This window comes from Oncorhynchus keta, chromosome 7 (genome assembly GCF_023373465.1).
Source record: "Oncorhynchus keta strain PuntledgeMale-10-30-2019 chromosome 7, Oket_V2, whole genome shotgun sequence".
Taxonomy (NCBI): Eukaryota; Metazoa; Chordata; class Actinopteri; order Salmoniformes; family Salmonidae; genus Oncorhynchus; species Oncorhynchus keta.
In genome coordinates this window covers 22,843,739-22,863,738 of record NC_068427.1, presented here as the reverse complement: position 1 = coordinate 22,863,738, position 20,000 = coordinate 22,843,739, and the positions used below count along the sequence as shown (strand labels likewise).

At 46.0% G+C, this 20,000-nt stretch overlaps 1 protein-coding gene and 1 long non-coding RNA gene across 18 annotated transcripts in view; both read left to right on the top strand.

Annotated features, from left to right (window-relative positions):
• LOC118375454 (BCL-6 corepressor-like) overlaps positions 1-20,000 on the top strand; it is a 107,374-nt gene that overhangs the window by 79,924 nt on the left and 7,450 nt on the right. Inside the window, 2 exon segments of the mRNA XM_052522303.1 lie at positions 10,054-10,220; positions 10,402-10,547. Of these exon segments, the coding sequence (XP_052378263.1) occupies positions 10,054-10,220; positions 10,402-10,547 (313 nt within the window).
• The window catches only part of LOC127931086 (uncharacterized), a 7,931-nt gene continuing 1,605 nt past the window's right edge, over positions 13,675-20,000 (top strand). The window contains exons 1-4 of one of the 17 annotated variants that reach the window (XR_008139756.1): positions 13,675-16,573; positions 16,733-17,364; positions 17,415-17,519; positions 17,981-18,648. This is a non-coding gene — a long non-coding RNA (uncharacterized LOC127931086). The other 16 variants (XR_008139766.1, XR_008139768.1, XR_008139764.1 and 13 more) reach the window with 16 other exon arrangements.

Sequence of the window (20,000 nt, the reverse complement as noted above, 5' to 3'; positions counted from 1 at the left end):
GTCAGCGAAGCGAAGAGAAGCTGAAAACAGAGACTAGCCCCTGTATGTGTGTGTTTGTGCTCTGTCTTTGTTGTGGCATAGCTTTTTCTGATCTCACACACTCCCACTCCTTTCCCTGCTTTCCTTACGCTCTCACAATCTCCCTCTTGCTTCACACTCTCCTCCCTCATTCTCTCTCTCTCTCTCTCTCTCTCTCTCTCTCTCTCTCTCTCTCTCTCTCTCTCTCTCCGTCCCCTCTCTCTGCCCCCCCTCTCTCTCTCTCTTTCTCTCTCTCTCTCTATCCTCTCTCTCTGTCCCCCCTCTCTCTCTCTCTCTCTCTCTCTCTCTCTCTCTCTCTCTCTCTCTCTCTCTCTCTCTCTCTCTGTCTCTCTCTCTGTCTGTCTCTCTCTGTCTCCCTCTCTCTCTCTCTCTCTGTCGTCTCTCTGCCCCCCCCTCTCTCTCTCTCTCTCTCTGTCCCCTCTCTCTGTCTCCACCCCTCTCTCTCTGTCCCCCCCCTCTCTCTCTCTCGCTCTCTCTCTCCGTCCTCCCTCTTTCTCTCTCTCTTCTTTTCCCTCTCTCTCTCTCTTTTCTACACGTGCACACACACACACACACACACACACACACACACACACACACACACACACACACACACACACACACACACACACACACACACACACACACACACACACACACAGTTCCACATCCAAGAGTGAAAACGCATCCCCTTTCTCATTCCCCCTCCCCCTTCTCTCTTTCTCTCTCACTCTCTCTCTGACTCTCTCTGGGCTGTAGTTCATTAAGTGGGCTGTCAGAGACTGCTGTTAATTAACCCCCCCGCCCGCGGCCCACTATGTGTGTTTAAAACAGACCCAGCCTGTATTTCTCTATAACCCCTGGTTTAATTTCCACAGGATTTCGTTTTGTCCTCTCTCAGTGCCTTTCAACACATGCAGACTGTGTATGTGTGTGTGTCGTTTTTTTGTCTCCGATTCTGTCTGTGTATCATCTATTATCTCACCCTCCTCTGCAGCAGGTTGCCTGTACACCGTGTGTGTCAATTAATCTTCCTTTCTTTGTGTGTGTGTGTAATTCATCTTTGATGGAGGTGTCTTGATGGGGCTGTTTAATAGGTGCAGTAAGAAGGGTGGGTAGTGTGTGTGTGTGTGTGTGTGTGCGGTTGTGTATGTGTGTGTGTGCAGTTGGGTGTGTGTGTTGTGTGTGTGTGTGTGTGTGTGTGTGTGTGTGTGTGTGTGTGTGTGTGTGTGTGTGTGTGTGTGTGTGTGTGTGTGTGTGTGTGTGTGTGTGTGTGTGTGTGTGTGTGTGTGTTGTGTGTGTGTGTGTGTGTTTGTGTATGTATGTGTGTGTGTGTGTGCGTTTGTGTATGTATGTGTGCGTGTGTGTGTGTGCCGTTGTGTATGTGTGTGTGTGTGTGTGTGGCTGAGAGGTAAGCGCTGGGAGTATAATTGTGTTCTAATGGCCCTCTAATGTGCCATGGTGACTGTGGTTAGCAGTGGTGACGGCTGTTTTTCTCCACACACACACACACACACACACACACACACACACACACACACACACACACACACACACGCACACACACGCACGCACGCGCGGGCGCGGCGCAGAGCAGCAGCGGGGCTCAGTCAGCCGACTCGGCTCTGATTTATGCGTCTCTCTCTCAGAGCGTTTTCATTTTTTCCCTTTTTTTCCCCTTCCTCTCCTCCGCATGTCATCCAGGGGAACGAGGGAGGGAGGGGAGGGAGGAGGAGAAGGCGGGGGTGTTGTTTGTGCAGCGGTCAGCGCCTTGTTTGTGTAGTCTCAGGTTCTCTCCTTCCCCCTATCCCTCCCTCCCTCTCTCATTTTTTTCTCTCTCTCTCCATCGCTCCCTCTCAGGAAGCGCGTCTCTCACTGCCTGTGTGCGATAAGCCTGGGGCAGACCCCCGGGGCTTGCACACACACACACACAAACACACACATACACAGAGCATTTCACGCTTCTCACACGCAGGCAGAGAGACACGCATATATATATATATATATACAGTAGGGAGAACAAGTATTTGATACACTGCCGATTTCGCAGGTTTTCCTACTTACAAAGCATGTAGAGGTTCTGTAATTGTTATCATAGGTACACTTCAACTGTGAGAGACTGAATCTAAAACAAAAATCCAGAAAATCACATTGTATGATTTTTAAGTAATTAATTTGCATTTTATTGCATGACATAAGTATTTGATCACCTACCAACCAGTAAGAATTCCGGCTCTCACAGACCTGTTAGTTTTTCTTTAAGAAGCCCTCCTGTTCTCCACTCATTACCTGTATTAACTGCACCTGTTTGAACTCGTTACCTGTATAAAAGACACCTGTCCACACACTCAATCAAACAGACTCCAACCTCTCCACAATGGCCAAGACCAGAGAGCTGTGTAAGGACATCAGGGATACAATTGTCGACCTGCACAAGGCTGGGATGGGCTACAGGACAATAGGCAAGCAGCTTGGTGAGAAGGCAACAACTGTTGGCGCAATTATTAGAAAATGGAAGAAGTTCAAGATGACTGTCAATCACCCTCGGTCTGGGGCTCCATGCAAGATCTCACCTCGTGGGGCATCAATGATAATGAGGAAGGTCAGGGATCAGCCCAGAACTACCCGGCAGGACCTGGTCAATGACCTGAAGAGAGCTGGGACCAGTCTTAAAGAAAACCATTAGTAACACACCACACCGTCATGGATTAAAATCCTGCAGCGCACGCAAGGTCCCCCTGCTCAAGCCAGCGCATGTCCAGGCCCGTCTGAATTTTGCCAATGACCATTTGGATGATCCAGAGGAGGAATGTGAGAAGGTCATGTGGTCTGATGAGACAAAAATAGAGCTTTTTGGTCTAAACTCCACTCGCTGTGTTTGGAGGAAGAAGAAGGATGAGTACAACCCCAAGAACACCATCCCAACCGTGAAGCATGGAGGTGGAAACATCATTCTTTGGGGATGCTTTTCTGCAAAGGGGACAGGACGACTGCACCGTATTGAGGGGAGGATGGATGGGGACATGTATCGCGAGATCTTGGCCAACAACCTCCTTCCCTCAGTAAGAGCATTGAAGATGGGCCGTGGCTGGGTCTTCCAGCATGACAACGACCCAAAACACACAGCCAGGGCAACTAAGGAGTTGCTCCGTAAGAAGCATCTCAAGGTCCTGGAGTGGCCTAGCCAGTCTCCAGACCTGAACCCAATAGAAAGTCTTTGGAGGGAGCTGAAAGTCTGTATTGCCCAGCGACAGCCCCGAAACCTGAAGGATCTGTAGAAGGTCTGTATGGAGGAGTGGGCCAAAATCCCTGCTGCAGTGTGTGCAAACCTGTGTGCATACCCGGTCAAGAACTACAGGAAACGTATGATCTCTGTAATTGCAAACAAAGGTTTCTGTACCAAATATTAAGTTCTACTTTTCTGATGTATCAAATACTTGTGTCATGCAATAAAATGCAAATTAATTACTTAAAAATCATACAATGTGATTTTATAGATTTTTGTTTTATATCTCTCACAGTTGAAGTGTACCTATGATAAAAATGACAGACTTCTTTCTACATGCTTTGTAAGTAGAAAAACCTGCAAAATCGGCAGTGTATCAAATACTTGTTCTCCCCACTGTATATATACACACAACTCAAACACATACAAATACACACATATACACACACATACACAGAGCGTCTCACACATACACAGAGCGTCTCACACGCATGCATATATATATATATATATATATATATATACACACACACACACACACACACACACACACACACACACACACACACACACACACACACACACACACACACACACACACACACACACACACACACTGACCTACTCATGCTCCCTTCCCTACACTCGCGGTGTCTCTCTATCTCCCATGTGCGCGCACACGTAACACACATACACGCCTGGCATGCCCTAGTCAACACTCTGCGTTCTGCATATTTCATGTTGGTTTAGTTTTGCCCTCCGTGCCGCTTCACATGAAAGCCCACTCTCACTTCCTCCCCCTCTCTGTGTATCTCTCCCTCCCTGGCTCTCTCTCTCTCTCAGCATTTTAAATGGTAATGAGAAGAGACTCGGTGGATATCTTCATCGCTCTCTCTGGGCTTGGTCCCCTCAGCTTCAGCTCAGACGTACAGACTCATTCTACATCCACACTGCTCAACTCCTCAGCACTGACTTCTAGCCAGAAATGCTATAAATGTATTGCTATTTCTGTGTGTGTGTGTGTGTGTGTGTGTGTGTGTGTGTGTGTGTGTGTGTGTGTGTGTGTGTGTGTGTGTGTGTGTGTGTGTGTGTGTGTGTGTGTGTGTGTGTGTGTGTGTGTGTGTGTGTTTGTATGCATGTGTGCAATACATAGCTGTCCTCCTCTGTGTTTAGCATATCTCTCTCCTGTCGACTCGCCAGGCTTGGCAGTCCTGGTTCACACACACACACACAACACACACACACACACACACACACACACACACACACACACACACACACACACACACACACACACACACACACACACACACACACACACAGAGAGCTGATGGGATGTGTGGTGTGTTGATGTTGGCGTGTGAAGGGTTAAATGTCTGAGGGATGCATTGATTACAGTTGAGAGCAGGGAAGCATTCTAGAGAGGGAGATTAGAGGACGGGATGGAGAGAGAAGGAAGAGGAGGAGGGAGGGAGAGCGTCTCATTTTACTGCGGAGGGCTGTGTGTGTGTCTGGCTGTGAGATGGAGCTCTCGTGCTAAGCTCCTCACTCTCTCACAGCGATATTAAACACAGCTCCAGAGGTTTAGCGCTATTCTTCCGCCGTACACACACAGTCTGAGACGCACACTCACACACATACACACACAGAGCAAGATGAGTCTTGGGAACTCTCCTCAGTCCATTTCCAGTTGGCAGAGCTAGAGGACTTCCTCCTCTCCTCTACTCTCCCCCCTCCTCCTCTCCTCTACTCTCCCCCTCCTCTTCTCCTCTACTCTCCCCCCTCCTCCTCTCCTCTCCTCTACTCTTCCTGTTACATCTCCTCTACTCTCCCCCCTCCTCCTCTCCTCTACTTCTCCCCCTCCTCCTCTCCTCTACTCTCCCCTCCTCTTCTCCTCTACTCTCCCCCTCCTCCTCTCCTCTCCTCTACTCCTCCTGTTACATCTCCTCTACTCTCCCCCTCCTCCTCTCCTCTACTCTCCCCTCCTCTTCTCCTCTACTCTCCCCCTCCTCCTCTCCTCTACTCTCCCCCTCCTCCTCTCCTCTACTCCCCCTCTCCTCTCCTGTACTCTCCTCCTCTCCTCTACTCTCACCTCCCCTCGTCTCCTCTACTCTCCCCCTCCTCCTCTCCTCTACTCTCCCCCTCCTCTTCTCCTCTACTCTCCCCCTCCTCCTCTCCTCTCCTCTACTCTTCCTGTTACATCTCCTCTACTCTCCCCCTCCTCCTCTCCTCTACTCTCCCCCTCCTCCTCTCCTCTACTCTCCCCCTCCTCTTCTCCTCTCCTCTCCCCCCCCCTCCTCTCCTCTCCTCTACTCCTCCTGTTACATCTCCTCTACTCTCCCCCCTCCTCCTCTCCTCTACTCTCCCCCCTCCTCCTCTCCTCTACTCTCCCCCTCCTCTTCTCCTCTACTCTCCCCCCTCCTCCTCTCCTCTCCTCTACTCCTCCTGTTACATCTCCTCTACTCTCCCCCCTCCTCCTCTCCTCTACTCTCCCCCTCCTCTTCTCCTCTACTCTCCCCCCTCCTCCTCTCCTCTACTCTCCCCCTCCTCCTCTCCTCTACTCCCCCTCTCCTCTCCTGTACTCTCCTCCTCTCCTCTACTCTCACCTTCCTCCTCTCCTCTACTCTCCCCTCGTCTCCTCTACTCTCCCCTTCTCCTCTCTTCTACCCCCCTCCTCTCCTCTATTCTACCTCCTCCTACTCTCCCCTCCTCCTCCTCTACTCTCCCTCTCCTCCTCTCTTCTACCCCCTCTCCTCTCCTCTATTCTACCTCCTCCTACTCTCCCCCTCCTCCTGTCCTCTACTCTCCCCCCTCCTCCTCTCCTCTACTCCCCCCTCCTCCTCTCCTCTACTCCCCCCCTCTTCTCCTCTACTCTCCCCCCTCCTCCTCTCCTCTCCTCTACTCCTCCTGTTACATCTCCTCTGCTCTCCCCCCTCCTCCTCTCCTCTACTCTCCCCCCCTCCTCCTCTCCTCTACTCTCCCCCTCCTCTTCTCCTCTACTCTCCCCCTCCTCCTCTCCTCTACTCTCCCCCTCCTCCTCTCCTCTCCCCTCCTCTCCCTCTCTCTCCCCTCCTCTCTTCTACCCCCTCCTCTCCTCTATTCTACCTCCTCCTACTCTCCCCCTCCTCCTCTCCTCTACTCTCCCCCTCCTCCTCTCTCCTCTATTCTACCTCCTCCTACTCTCCCCCTCCTCCTCTCCTCTACTCTCCCCCTCCTCCTCTCCTCTATTCTCCCCCACCTCCTCTCCTCTACTCTCCCCTCCTCCTCTACTCTACTCTCCCTCCTCCCCTCCTCCTCTACTCTCCCCCTCCTCCTCTCCTCTACTCTCCCCCTCCTCCTCTCCTCTACTCTCCCCCTCCTCCTCTCCTCTATTCTCCCCCCACCTCCTCTCCTCTACTCTCCCCCTCCTCCTCTACTCTACTCTCCCCTCCTCTCCCCTCCTCTACTCTCCCCCTCCTCCTCTCCTCTACTCTCCCCCTCCTCTACTCTCCTCCTCTCCTCTACTCTCCCCCTCCTCCTCTCCTCTCCCCCTCCTCTCCTCTCCTCTACTCTCCCCTTCCTTCTCTCCTCTACTCTCCCCCTCCTCCTCTCCTCTACTCTCCCCCCTCCTCTCCTCTACTCTCCCCCTCCTCCTCTCTTCTCCCCTCCTCCTTTCCTCTCCTCTACTCTCCCCCTCCTCCTCTCCTCTACTCTCTCCCTCCTCCTCTCCTCTCCCCCTCCTCCTCTCCTCTACTCTCCCCCTCCTCTCCTCTCCTCTCCTCTCCCCCTCCTCCTCTCCTCTACTCTCCCCCTCCTCCTCTCTTCTCCTCTCCCCTCCTCCTTTCCTCTCCTCTACTCTCCCCCTCCTCCTCTCCTATCCTCTACTCTCTCCCCTCCTCCTCTCTTCTCCCCCTCCTCCTCTCCTCTACTCTCCTCTACTCTCCTCCTGTTACATCTCCACTACTCTCCCCCTCCTTCTCTCCTCCCTTCCTCTCCTTCTGTTACATCTCCACTACCCTCCCCCCTCCTTCTCTCCTCCCTTCCTCTCCTCCTGTTACATCTCCACTACCCTCCCCCTCCTTCTCTCCTCCCTTCCTCTCCTCCTGTTACATCTCCATTACCCTCCCCCCTCCTTCTCTCCTCCCTTCCTCTCCTTCTGTTACATCTCCACTACCCTCCCCCCTCCTTCTCTCCTCCCTTCCTCTCCTCCTGTTACATCTCCACTACCCCCCCTCCTTCTCTCCTCCCTTCCTCTCCTCCTGTTACATCTCCACTACCCTCCCCCCTCCTTCTCTCCTCCCTTCCTCTCCTCCTGTTACATCTCCACTACCCTCCCCCCTCCTTCTCTCCCCCCTTCCTCTCCTCCTGTTACATCTCCACTACCCCCTCCTTCTCTCCTCCCTTCCTCTCCTTCTGTTACATCTCAACTACCCTCCCCCCTCCTTCTCTCCTCCCTTCCTCTCCTCCTGTTACATCTCCACTACCCTCCCCCTCCTTCTCTCCTCCCTTCCTCTCCTCCTGTTACATCTCCACTACCCTCCCCCTCCTTCTCTCCTCCCTTCCTCTCCTCCTGTTACATCTCCACTACCCCCTCCTTCTCTCCTCCCTTCCTCTCCTTCTGTTACATCTCAACTACCCTCCCCCTCCTTCTCTCCTCCTTCCTCTCCTCCTGTTACATCTCCACTACCCTCCCCCCTCCTTCTCTCCTCCCTTCCTCTCCTCCTGTTACATCTCCACTACCCTCCCCCTCCTTCTCTCCTCCCTTCCTCTCCTCCTGTTACATCTCCACTACCCTCCCCCCTCCTTCTCTCCTCCCTTCCTCTCCTCCTGTTACATCTCCACTACCCTCCCCCCTCCTTCTCTCCTCCTTCCTCTCCTCCTGTTACATCTCCACTACCCTCCCCTCCTTCTCTCCTCCCTTCCTCTCCTCCTGTTACATCTCCACTACCCTCCCCCTCCTTCTCTCCTCCCTTCCTCTCCTCCTGTTACATCTCCACTACCCTCCCCCTCCTTCTCTCCTCCCTTCCTCTCCTCCTGTTACATCTCCACTACCCTCCCCCCTCCTTCTCTCCTCCCTTCCTCTCCTCCTGTTACATCTCCACTACCCTCCCCCTCCTTCACTCCTCCCTTCCTCTCCTCCTGTTACATCTCCACTACCCTCCCCCCTCCTTCTCTCCTCCCTTCCTCTCCTCCTGTTACATCTCCACTACCCTCCCCCCTCCTTCTCTCCTCCCTTCCTCTCCTCCTGTTACATCTCCACTACCCTCCCCCCTCCTTCTCTCCTCCCTTCCTCTCCTCCTGTTACATCTCCACTACCCTCCCCCTCCTTCTCTCCTCCCTTCCTCTCCTCCTGTTACATCTCCACTACCCTCCCCCTCCTTCTCTCCTCCTTCCTCTCCTCCTGTTACATCTCCACTACCCCCTCCTTCTCTCCTCCTTCCTCTCCTCCTGTTACATCTCCACTACCCTCCCCCTCCTTCTCTCCTCCCTTCCTCTCCTCCTGTTACATCTCCACTACCCTCCCCCTCCTTCTCTCCTCCCTTCCTCTCCTCCTGTTACATCTCCACTACCCTCCCCCCTCCTTCTCTCCTCCCTTCCTCTCCTCCTGCTCTCCGAGAGAAAGTGTATGATAAACACTTGTAGTCGACGGCTGTCCAGAATTAGCATAGAAATGGAAGTTTGGAACCGTTTTCTAGGTTTAGGTGTGTGTGTGTGTGTGTGTGTGTGTGTGTGTGCGTGCGTGCGTGCGTGCGTGCGTGCGTGCGTGCGTGCGTGCGTGTGCCAATGCTCTCTATTTAAATGAGCACCACCATGTAGACACATATAACCCCTACACTACCAGAACAAAGCTGTGAAATCAGACTTCAGTTTCCACACACTGCTAGCGAGGTCATTTAAAGCCTCAATGTGTTAGCTCCCTCAGGTTGTTTAGTAACAAGAGATGACAAACACCAAACTGAACCCAGCCCAACCCTCCCTGTGTTCTGTCTCTCATTGTCAGAACCACATAATTGTTTCCAACTCCTGAATGGTTTGAACAGTTTTCCCCCAATACACTCTATCTGTGTGTGTTCTGATTCCAGCCATAAGCTCTACAACAGTGTGTTCCAACTTTGGTCATAGTTGGACAAACGACAGACAGAGATTTTGACAGACTAGCTCTATCTGAGTCATTGTTGTTGCCCCGATTCTGCATTTGGATTCTTCCTGTGCTGTTGTATGTGTGTGTGCACACAGTGTGGCTGTGTGCAGTTTGGCTGTGTGCAGTGTGGCTGTGTGCAGTGTGGCTGTGTGCAGTGTGGCTGTGTGCAGTGTGGCTGTATGCAGTGTGGCTGTGTGCAGTGTGGCTGTATGCAGTGTGGTGGTGTGCAGTGTGGCTGTGTGCAGTGTGGCTGTGTGCAGTGTGGCTGTATGCAGTGTGGCTGTGTGCAGTGTGGCTGTATGCAGTGTGGCTGTGTGCAGTGTGGCTGTGTGCAGTGTGGCTGTGTGCAGTGTGGCTGTATGCAGTGTGGCTGTGTGCAGTGTGGCTGTATGCAGTGTGGCTGTGTGCAGTGTGGCTGTGTGCAGTGTGGCTGTGTGCAGTGTGGCTGTATGCAGTGTGGTGGTGTGCAGTGTGGCTGTATGCAGTGTGGTGGTGTGCAGTGTGGCTGTATGCAGTGTGGCTGTGTGCAGTGTGGCTGTATGCAGTGTGGCTGTGTGCAGTGTGGTGGTGTGCAGTGTGGCTGTATGCAGTGTGGCTGTGTGCAGTGTGGCTGTGTGCATGTGTGTGTCCAGTTGTTTGTGGTGTAAACACACACTCATCTGTGTCTCCCTCCCTCTGTCCCCTGCAGGAGGTGGTGCTGTACTGTGTGGAGAACCGTGTGTGTGAGGTGAACCACAGGGACTACGCAGGCTACTGTGCCCTCCACGAGGCCTGCGCCCGCGGCTGGATCTCTATAGTCATACACCTGCTGGAGCACGGGGCCGACATCAACTGCAGCGCACAGGACGGCACCAGGTACATTCACAGTGCTTTATACATTACACACACAGATGCAAACACACGCGCACACACATAAAGCCGTGTACACACACACACTAATATGCTGAATTGCACTCACACACACACAATGTGTATCTCATAATGCATATTTCCTTGAAGATGATTTTCATATATGTGTGTGTGTGTGTGTTTCCAGGCCTCTGCATGACGCGGTGGAGAATGACCATCTGGACGTAGTGCGTGTGTTGCTGACCTACGGGGCTGACCCTACTCTAGCCACCTACTCCGGCCGCGGTCTGCTCAAGATGACCCACAGCGACAGCATGGAGCGATTCCTCACTGGTCAGTCACTAACTACTTCCCTTCATAACTACTAGTCACTAACTATAACCCTTCATATACTACTTCTATACCACATTATAGCCCTCATATAGTACTTCTATACCACATTATAGCCCTTCATATACTGCTTCTATACCACATTATAGCCCTCATATACTACTTCTATACCACATTATAGCCCTCATATACTACTTCTATACCACATTATAGCCCTCATATACTACTTCTATACCACATTATAGCCCTCATATAGTACTTCTATACCACATTATAGCCCTTCATATACTGCTTCTATACCACATTATAGCCCTCATATACTACTTCTATACCACATTATAGCCCTCATATACTACTTCTATACCACATTATAGCCCTCATATACTACTTCTATACCACATTATAGCCCTCATATACTACTTCTATACCACATTATAGCCCTCATATAGTACTTCTATACCACATTATAGCCCTTCATATACTGCTTCTATACCACATTATAGCCCTCATATACTACTTCTATACCACATTATAGCCCTCATATAGTACTTCTATACCACATTATAGCCCTCATATACTACTTCTATACCACATTATAGCCCTCATATACTACTTCTATACCACATTATAGCCCTCATATACTACTTCTATACCACATTATAGCTCTCATATACTACTTCTATACCACATTATAGCCCTCATATACTACTTCTATACCACATTATAGCCCTTCATATACTACTTCTATACCACATTATAGCCCTCATATAGTACTTCTATACCACATTATAGCCCTTCATATACTGCTTCTATACCACATTATAGCCCTCATATACTACTTCTATACCACATTATAGCCCTCATATACTACTTCTATACCACATTATAGCCCTCATATACTACTTCTATACCACATTATAGCCCTCATATACTACTTCTATACCACATTATAGCCCTCATATACTACTTCTATACCACATTATAGCCCTCATATACTACTTCTATACCACATTATAGCCCTCATATACTACTTCTATACCACATTATAGCCCTCATATACTACTTCTATACCACATTATAGCCCTCATATACTACTTCTATACCACATTATAGCCCTCATATACTACTTCTATACCACATTATAGCCCTCATATACTACTTCTATACCACATTATAGCCCTCATATAGTACTTCTTTACCACATTATAGCCCTCATATACTACTTCTATACCACATTATAGCTCTCATATACTACTTCTATACCACATTATAGCCCTCATATACTACTTCTATACCACATTATAGCCCTCATATAGTACTTCTATACCACATTATAGCCCTCATATACTACTTCTATACCACATTATAGCCCTCATATACTACTTCTATACCACATTATAGCCCTCATATACTACTTCTATACCACATTATAGCCCTCATATACTACTTCTATACCACATTATAGCCCTCATATAGTACTTCTATACCACATTATAGCCCTCATATAGTACTTCTATACCACATTATAGCCCTCATATAGTACTTCTATACCACATTATAGCCCTCATATACTACTTCTATACCACATTATAGCTCTCATATACTACTTCTATACCACATTATAGCCCTCATATACTACTTCTATACCACATTATAGCCCTCATATACTACTTCTATACCACATTATAGCCCTCATATACTACTTCTATACCACATTATAGCCCTCATATACTACTTCTATACCACATTATAGCCCTCATATACTACTTCTATACCACATTATAGCCCTCATATACTACTTCTATACCACATTATAGCTCTCATATACTACTTCTATACCACATTATAGCCCTTCATATACTACTTCTTTACCACATTATAGCCCTCATATACTACTTCTATACCACATTATAGCCCTCATATACTACTTCTATACCACATTATAGCCCTCTACTTCTATACTACTTCTATACCACATTATAGCCCCTTCATATACTACTTCTATACTACATTATAGCCCTCATATAGTACTTCTATACCACATTATAGCCCTCATATACTACTTCTTTACCACATTATAGCCCTCATATACTACTTCTATACCACATTATAGCCCTCATATACTACTTCTATACCACATTATAGCCCTCATATACTACATTATAGCCCTCTATACCACATAATAGCCCTCATATACTACTTCTATACCACATTATAGCCCCCATATACTACTTCTATACCACATTATAGCCCTCATATACTACTTCTATACCACATTATAGCCCTCATATACTACTTCTATACCACATTATAGCCCTCATATACTACTTCTATACCACATTATAGCTCTCATATACTACTTCTATACCACATTATAGCCCTCATATACTACTTCTATACCACATTATAGCCCTCATATACTACTTCTATACCACATTATAGCCCTCATATACTACTTCTATACCACATTATAGCCCTCATATACTACTTCTATACCACATTATAGCCCTCATATACTACTTCTATACCACATTATAGCCCTCATATACTACTTCTATACCACATTATAGCCCTCATATATAGTACTTCTATACCACATTATAGCCCTCATATAGTACTTTTACCACATTATAGCCCTCATATACTACTTCTATACCACATTATAGCTCTCATATACTACTTCTATACCACATTATAGCCCTCATATACTACTTCTATACCACATTATAGCCCTCATATAGTACTTCTATACCACATTATAGCCCTCATATACTACTTCTATACCACATTATAGCCCTCATATACTACTTCTATACCACATTATAGCCCTCATATACTACTTCTATACCACATTATAGCCCTCATATACTACTTCTATACCACATTATAGCCCTCATATAGTACTTCTATACCACATTATAGCCCTCATATAGTACTTCTATACCACATTATAGCCCTCCACATTATAGTACTTCTATACCACATTATAGCCCTCATATACTACTTCTATACCACATTATACTACTTCTATACCACATTATAGCATTATAGCCCTCATATACTACTTCTATACCACATTATAGCCCTCATATACTACTTCTATACCACATTATAGCCCTCTATATACTACTTCTATACCACATTATAGCCCTCATATACTACTTCTATACCACATTATAGCCCTCATATACTACTTCTATACCACATTATAGCCCTCATATACTACTTCTATACCACATTATAGCCCTCATATACTACTTCTATACCACATTATAGCTCTCATATACTACTTCTATACCACATTATAGCCCTTCATATACTACTTCTTTACCACATTATAGCCCTCATATACTACTTCTATACCACATTATAGCCCTCATATACTACTTCTATACCACATTATAGCCCTCATATACTACTTCTATACCACATTATAGCCCTTCATATACTACTTCTATACTACATTATAGCCCTCATATAGTACTTCTATACCACATTATAGCCCTCATATACTACTTCTTTACCACATTATAGCCCTCATATACTACTTCTATACCAAATTATAGCCCTCATATACTACTTCTATACCACATTATAGCCCTCATATACTACTTCTATACCACATAATAGCCCTCATATACTACTTCTATACCACATTATAGCCCCCATATACTACTTCTATACCACATTCTAGCCCTCATATACTACTTGTATACCACATTATAGCCCTCATATACTACTTCTATACCACATTATAGCCCTCATATACTGCTTCTATACCACATTATAGCCCTCATATACTACTTCTATACCACATTATAGCCCTCATATACTGCTTCTATACCACATTATAGCCCTCATATACTACTTCTATACCACATTATAGCCCTCATATACTACTTCTATACCACATTATAGCCCTCATATAGTACTTCTATACCACATTATAGCCCTCATATAGTACTTCTATACCACATTATAGCTCTCATATAGTACTTCTATACCACATTATAGCCCTCATATAGTACTTCTTTACCACATTATAGCCCTCATATACTACTTCTATACCACATTATAGCTCTCATATACTACTTCTATACCACATTATAGCCCTCATATAGTACTTCTATACCACATTATAGCCCTCATATAGTACTTCTTTACCACATTATAGCCCTCATATACTACTTCTATACCACATTATAGCTCTCATATACTACTTCTATACCACATTATAGCCCTCATATAGTACTTCTATACCACATTATAGCCCTCATATAGTACTTCTATACCACATTATAGCCCTCATATACTACTTCTATACCACATTATAGTCCTCATATACTACTTCTATACCACATTATAGCCCTTCATATACTACTTCTATACCACATTATAGCCCTCATATAGTACTTCTATACCACATTATAGCCCTGATATACTGCTTCTATACCACATTATAGCCCTGATATACTGCTTCTATACCACATTATAGCCCTCATATAGTACTTCTATACCACATTATAGCCCTCATATAGTACTTCTATACCACATTATAGCCCTCATATACTACTTCTATACCACATTATAGCCCTCATATAGTACTTCTATACCACATTATAGCCCTCATATACTACTTCTATACCACATTATAGCTCTCATATACTACTTCTTTACCACATTATAGCCCTCATATACTACTTCTATACCACATTATAGCCCTCATATAGTACTTCTATACCACATTATAGCCCTCATATAGTACTTCTATACCACATTATAGCCCTCATATAGTACTTCTATACCACATTATAGCCCTCATATACTACTTCTATACCACATTATAGCCCTCATATACTACTTATATACCACATTATAGCCCTCATATACTACTTCTATACCACATTATAGCCCTCATATACTACTTCTATACCACATTATAGCCCTCATATAGTACTTCTATACCACATTATAGCCCTCATATACTACTTCTATACCACATTATAGCTCTCATATACTACTTCTTTACCACATTATAGCCCTCATATACTACTTCTATACCACATTATAGCCCTCATATACTACTTCTATACCACATTATAGCCCTCATATAGTACTTCTATACCACATTATAGCTCTCATATACTACTTCTATACCACATTATAGCCCTCATATACTACTTCTATACCACATTATAGCCCTCATATACTACTTCTATACCACATTATAGCCCTCATACTCCGTAGCCCAAAATCTCTTCACCATTTACGTTCCCACTCCCTCTCTTTTTCTATCTTTCTCTCTTTCTTTCTCACAAACAAACACATACAGACATGCTGAAAACAGTCCCTTCTTCCTCCCCACCCCCAGACCACCTGTGTGAGGGGATTCAGTTGGCCAGAGTGCGTGCTTGCTCGCCTATCTGGTAACTTAGCAACATCCGCTCTGTTTGCTCAGTGTACGTGCGGAAATGGGCTTCTCAGAGAGCACACTCACTCTAGAGACTAGAAATAGTGTGTCTGTGTGTGTGTGTGTGTGTGTGTGTGTGTGTGTGTGTGTGTGTGTGTGTGTGTGTGTGTGTGTGTGTGTGTGTGTGTGTGTGTGTGTGTGTGTGTGTGTGTGTGTGACACAAATGGGCTCTCAGTGCTACATACACATGGAGGAAGAAAAGGAACTACACACACAAAGACCCCAAACAAGTAAAACCCAATTACCCAATTACCTCTGAGACAGACAGCCGACCTTGTGAGAGAAGGAGAGAACGGGAGAGGAAGAGGCAGAGTGAGGCAGAAGAGATAGAGAATAGGGTAAAGAGAAACTCATAGTGAGTGTGCTATACAGAGAGATGATATAGAGGAAGGTACTGGAGAGAGGTTTAGAATGATAGACAGAGAGATGATATAGAGGAAGGTAATGGAGAGAGGTTGAGAATGATAGACAGAGAGATATGATATAGAGGAAGGTACTGGAGAGAGGTTTAGAATGATAGACAGAGAGATGTGGATATAGAGGAAGGTACTGGAGAGAGGTTTAGAATGATAGACAGAGAGATGTGGATATAGGGGAAGGTACTGGAGAGAGGTTTAGAATGATGGACAGAGAGATGTGGATATAGAGGAAGGTACTGGAGAGAGGTTTACAATGATAGACAGAGAGATGTGGATATAGAGGAAGGTACTGGAGAGAGGTTTAGAATGATAGACAGAGAGATGTGGATATAGAGGAAGGTACTGGAGAGAGGTTTAGAATGATAGACAGAGAGATGTGGATATAGAGGAAGGTACTGGAGAGAGGTTTAGAATGATAGACAGAGAGATGTGGATATAGAGGAAGGTACTGGAGAGAGGTTTACAATGATAGACAGAGAGATATGATATAGAGGAAGGTACTGGAGAGAGGTTTAGAATGATAGACAGAGAGATGTGGATATAGAGGAAGGTACTGGAGAGAGGTTTAGAATGATAGACAGAGAGATGTGGATATAGAGGAAGGTACTGGAGAGAGGTTTAGAATGATAGACAGAGAGATATGATATAGAGGAAGGTACTGGAGAGAGGTTTAGAATGATAGACAGAGAGATGTGGATATAGAGGAAGGTACTGGAGAGAGGTTTAGAATGATAGACAGAGAGATGTGGATATAGAGGAAGGTACTGGACAGAGGTTTAGAATGATAGACAGAGAGATATGATATAGAGGAAGGTACTGGAGAGAGGTTTAGAATGATAGACAGAGAGATGTGGATATAGAGGAAGGTACTGGAGAGAGGTTTAGAATGATAGACAGAGAGATATGATATAGAGGAAGGTACTGGAGAGAGGTTTAGAATGATAGACAGAGAGATGATATAGAGGAAGGTACTGGAGAGAGGTTTAGAATGATAGACAGAGAGATGTGGATATAGAGGAAGGTACTGGAGAGAGGTTTAGAATGATAGACAGAGAGATATGATATAGAGGAAGGTACTGGAGAGAGGTTTAGAATGATAGACAGAGAGATATGATATAGAGGAAGGTATTGGAGAGAGTTTTAGAATGATAGACAGAGAGATGATATAGAGGAAGGTACTGGAGAGAGGTTTAGAATGATAGACAGAGAGATATAATATAGAGGAAGGTACTGGAGAGAGGTTTAGAATGATAGACAGATAGATATGATATAGAGGAAGGTATTGGAGAGAGTTTTAGAATGATAGACAGAGAGATGATATAGAGGAAGGTACTGGAGAGAGGTTTAGAATGATAGACAGAGAGATGTGGCTATAGAGGAAGGTACTGGAGAGAGGTTTAGAATGATAGACAGAGAGATATGATATAGAGGAAGGTACTGGAGAGAGGTTTAGAATGATAGACAGAGAAAGATGATATAGAGGAAGGTACTGGAGAGAGGTTTAGAATGATAGAGAGAGATGATATAGAGGAAGGTACTGGAGAGAGGTTTAGAATGATAGACAGAGAGAGATGATATAGAGGAAGGTACTGGAGAGAGGTTTAGAATGATAGACAGAGAGATGATATTGAGGAAGGTACTGGAGAGAGGTTTAGAATGATAGACAGAGAGATGTGGCTATAGAGGAAGGTACTGGAGAGAGGTTTAGAATGACAGACAGAGAGATGTGGATATAGAGGAAGGTACTGGAGAGAGGTTTAGAATGATAGACAGAGAGATACGATATAGAGGAAGGTACTGGAGAGAGGTTTAGAATGATAGACAGAGAGATGTGGATATAGAGGAAGGTACTGGAGAGAGGTTTAGAATGATAGACAGAGAGATGTGGCTATAGAGGAAGGTACTGGAGAGAGGTTTAGAATGATAGACAGAGAGATGATATAGAGGAAGGTAATGGAGAGAGGTTGAGAATGATAGACAGAGAGATATGATATAGAGGAAGGTACTGGAGAGAGGTTTAGAATGATAGACAGAGAGATATGATATAGAGGAAGGTACTGGAGAGAGGTTTAGAATGATAGACAGAGAGATGGTATAGAGGAAGGTACTGGAGAGAGGTTTAGAATGATAGACAGAGAGAGATGATATAGAGGAAGGTACTGGAGAGAGGTTTAGAATGATAGACAGGGAGATATGATATAGAGGAAGGTACTGGAGAGAGGTTTAGAATGATAGACAGAGAGATATGATATAGAGGAAGGTACTGGAGAGAGGTTTAGAATGATAGACAGAGAGATGTGGATATAGAGGAAGGTACTGGAGAGAGGTTTAGAATGATAGACAGAGAGATATGATATAGAGGAAGGTACTGGAGAGAGGTTTAGAATGATAGACAGAGAGAGATGATATAGAGGAAGGTACTGGAGAGAGGTTTAGAATGATAGACAGAGAGATGATATAGAGGAAGGTACTGGAGAGAGGTTTAGAATGATAGACAGAGAGATATGATATAGAGGAAGGTACTGGAGAGAGGTTTAGAATGATAGACAGAGAGAGCGAGAAACAGAGTGTGTGTGTGTGTGTACTCCTCCCTCCACCTGGTCCCACTCATCTGGAGGCCGTTAATCCCTCCAAACACACGCCATACGCCCAACGCCTCAGTACTGGCACTCAGCCCAGCTCTCTCAGTGTGTGTGTGTGTGTGTGTGTGTGTGCTTGGTCTGTCTGTGTGCGTGTGTGTGTGTGTGCTCGGTTTGTGTGTGTGTGTGCATGCAGACACTCCCACGATTCACTGTGTCTCAATGCCTTCCTGTGGGTGTGTGTGTCTTTGTATGTGTGTGTGTGTGTGTGTGTGTGTGTTTGGTCTGTGTATGTGTATGTGTGTGTGTGTGTGTGTGTGTGTGTGTGTGTGTGTGTGTGTGTGTGTGTGTGTGTGTGTGTGTGTGTGTGTGTGTGTGTGTGTGTGTGTGTGTGTGTGTGTGTGTGTGTGTGTGTGTGTGTGTGTTTGGTCTGTGTGTATGTGTGTGTGTGTGTGTGTGAGTGCTTGGTCTGTGTGTGTGTGTGTGTGTGCGTGTGTGAGTGCTTGGTCTGTGTATGTGTGTGTGCACATGCAGACAATCCCACAATTCACTGTGTTTAAATGCCTTCGTGTGTGTGTGTGTGTGTGTGTGTGTGTGTGTGTGTGTGTGTGTGTGTGTGTGTGTGTGTGTGTGTGTGTGTGTGTGTGTGTGTGTGTGTGTGTGTGTGTGTGTGTGTGTGTGTGTGTGTGTGTGTGTGTGTGTGTGTGTGTGTGTGTTTCCGGATCTGTGTGATATGTGTGAGAGAGAGAGTGTATGTGCGGTTCATTTTTAGCAGATTCCTGTAGCCTTCGCATGAACCAAGCCAGCTATCTCTCTCTCTCTCTCTCTCTCTCTCTCTCTCTCTCTGTCTCTCTCTCGCTCTGCCACTCTCTCTGTCTCTCTATCACTCTGTCCCTCTCTCTGTCTCTCTCTCGCTCTGTCCCTCTCTCTGTCTCTCTATCACTCTGTCCCTCTCTCTGTCTCTCTCTCGCTCTGTCCCTCTCTCTGT